The sequence below is a fragment of the Penaeus chinensis genome, chromosome 20 (genome assembly GCF_019202785.1).
Source record: "Penaeus chinensis breed Huanghai No. 1 chromosome 20, ASM1920278v2, whole genome shotgun sequence".
Taxonomy (NCBI): Eukaryota; Metazoa; Arthropoda; class Malacostraca; order Decapoda; family Penaeidae; genus Penaeus; species Penaeus chinensis.
The window spans coordinates 25372253-25374752 of NC_061838.1; the positions used below are offsets into that span (position 1 = coordinate 25372253).

General features: G+C 36.7%; 1 protein-coding gene across 4 annotated transcripts in view; it reads right to left on the reverse strand.

The window, feature by feature from the left end:
- LOC125036024 (protein lava lamp-like) overlaps nt 1-2500 on the reverse strand; it is a gene marked incomplete at its 5' end in the record, with an annotated part of 47219 nt that overhangs the window by 8100 nt on the left and 36619 nt on the right. For all 4 annotated transcript variants that reach the window (XM_047628380.1, XM_047628379.1, XM_047628381.1 and 1 more), the window contains 1 exon segment: nt 1158-1346. In XM_047628380.1, the coding sequence (XP_047484336.1) occupies nt 1158-1346 (189 nt within the window).

Genomic DNA, 2500 nt, shown 5'->3' on the forward strand with positions numbered 1-2500 from the left:
AACGGGGAAACGAAGAAATAAATATTCACGTCTTTCAGTTTTCAACCCCGAAGCCCATAAATTTCCCCCGAAGATAGACTTAGGCATAATATAAACTTCTTTGTACGAAATAAATCACTTTTTAATTCCCCGACGTGGCGTGTGACGTCACTAGGTGTGAATCATCGCCAATCCTCCATCTGCCTATCTGGGCTTTATCATTTTATCAAGTCTTTCCACTATTCGCTAAATAAAAAGAGAGAGAATAAGAAAAGAAAGAAAAGAAAAAGAAGCTTGCAACTATCGTCAGTTTCCCCATTTCTCTCTCTTTTATCAGATTTTCCCATGCATTGTCTGCGGATCTAGCATATGCTAATCTCCTTCTCCCTACTTGTACATTTTCGTGTTTATCGAGACGTGTTTGTATGCCTGCGTCCGATTACTTTCTCGTTTTGCCTTTTTATTGTCTTTCTCGCTTTATCTCTTCTTCCATATACGTCTTCTGCCTCTCTCTTTATCCGCCTTTCGGTCTGTCAATCCCCTTGTCTCTTCTTAGTGCGGTCTTGGGTCCCACTCTGTTTTATTCCTCTTTTCTTCTTCTTCTTCTTCTTACTCTTTTTTTTTCTTCTACTTCTTCTCCTTCTCATTCTTCTTCTTCTTCTTCTTCTTCTCCTTCTCCTTCTCCTTCTTCTCATTCTCCTTCTTCTTCTCCTTCTTCTCCTTCTTCTTCTTTTTCTTTTACTTCTTCTAGTTCTTCTTCTTCTTCCTCTTCTTTTTCTTTTTTATTTTCTTCTTCTTCTTCTTCTTCTTCTTCTACTTCTTCTTTCTTCTTTTCATTTTCTTTTTCTTCTACTTCCTCTTTTTCTTCTTCTTCTTCTCTTCTTATTTTTTCCACTCCCCCATGCCTTTCCCATCGTTTCCCCTCCCCAAACCCCTTCGTAATTTCCCCCTTCCCCCTACCCTCCCCACCCCCTTCCCCACTCCCACCCTCTCCCCTACCCCTTCCCCCTCCTTCCTCCCCCCTTCCCCCACTCCCCTTCCCCCACCCCCACCCCCTTCCCCCTCCTTCCTTCCCCCATCCTCTCCCTCTTACCCCTCCCCCTTCCCTTTTCCTCTCCCCCACCCCCTACCCCTCCCACCTTCCCCTTCCCCTTCCCCACCCCCTCTCCCCCACCCACCTGCAACTCCATAACCGTCGAGTCCCTCTGGCTGACGGTCTCCCTGAGGTTGGCGAGGTCTGCCGCCGCCTTGTGGAGCTCCTGTTGCCTTTGGGCGGCGAGGGCGTCGTGCTCCTGAAGGCGGGCATCTCGGGCGCGAACCTCCTCCTGTTGCTGGTGGACGTGGGTCTCCAGCTGTGCGAGGCGGGTCTGGGGAGGCGAGGGAGGAGGTGTGGTGAGAGGGGGAAGAAAGGGGAAAAGCATAATTTTTAATTTTTTGTTATTTTTATGTTTTAAATTTTTTTGATATTTGCATTTTTTAAAATCTTTATTTTAATATTTTTTTTATTTTATTTCCATTGTTTTATTGTTTTTATTTATGTTTTTTTCATATTTTTTATTTATTTTTATTATTATTTTTTTTTTTATATTTCTATATATATTTTTTATTTCTATATCTTTATATCTTTATTTTATTTGTTTATATTTCTGAATTTTTCTTTCGTGATTTTTTTCTTTAATTTTGTTTTATTCTTTTAAGATTTTTATTTTCCTCTTTGTCTATCAAATTTTTTTTTTATTCTTTTATGATAGATTTATCTTTATTTACGTTTTTATATTTAAATTTTTTTTTTTGTTATTTCTCTCCCGCTTCTTAAGTTTTCTGTTCATATTTCTTTATAAACTTTATCATTTATTTTCTTAATATTTATTAATTTTATTCTCAGATATGGGGATTTACATTTTGCTTTACAATAATAACTATACATTATTTTACAGTGACTAAACACCTTATCAGTATTCCTATTCTACTACTTAATGTATAATTCTTACATATTCGCAATTAATCTCAGTTTTACTCAATAAATTCACCTTGTCAAAGTGCTAAATGTCTGGCGCATACATTTATGATCAAGATAAAAAAAAAAAAAAATGTTTGAGATGCCACTTCACGTTTTGATGGAGAATTTATTACGTCAGTTTCCCTTTCGACCAACTTCCTAATACAGGAATGAATTATTTATTTGACATGTTCACTGTTCATGCTGGATTTTCAATTGATTATTATGCATGTCAGTCATCCGGCGAGACAAGAGAAGACAAAATATATAACATTTAAAAAAAAAAACAAAAAATTTACTGTGAGAGAAATTATGGTAATCATGTTGATTTTCAATATATAATTCTGATTTGTCAATTTCGTGACGGATAAATCGTACATATTTTGAGTCTCGTGTGTAGAGTAATTAAAAAATCTAGAAAGTCAGTTGATTTAATCGATTTGTCAACCAATTAATCTCACTAATTTAATAAACTAATCTTTAAACCTGTTGCCATTCTAATTTGCATACATATCCAATTAA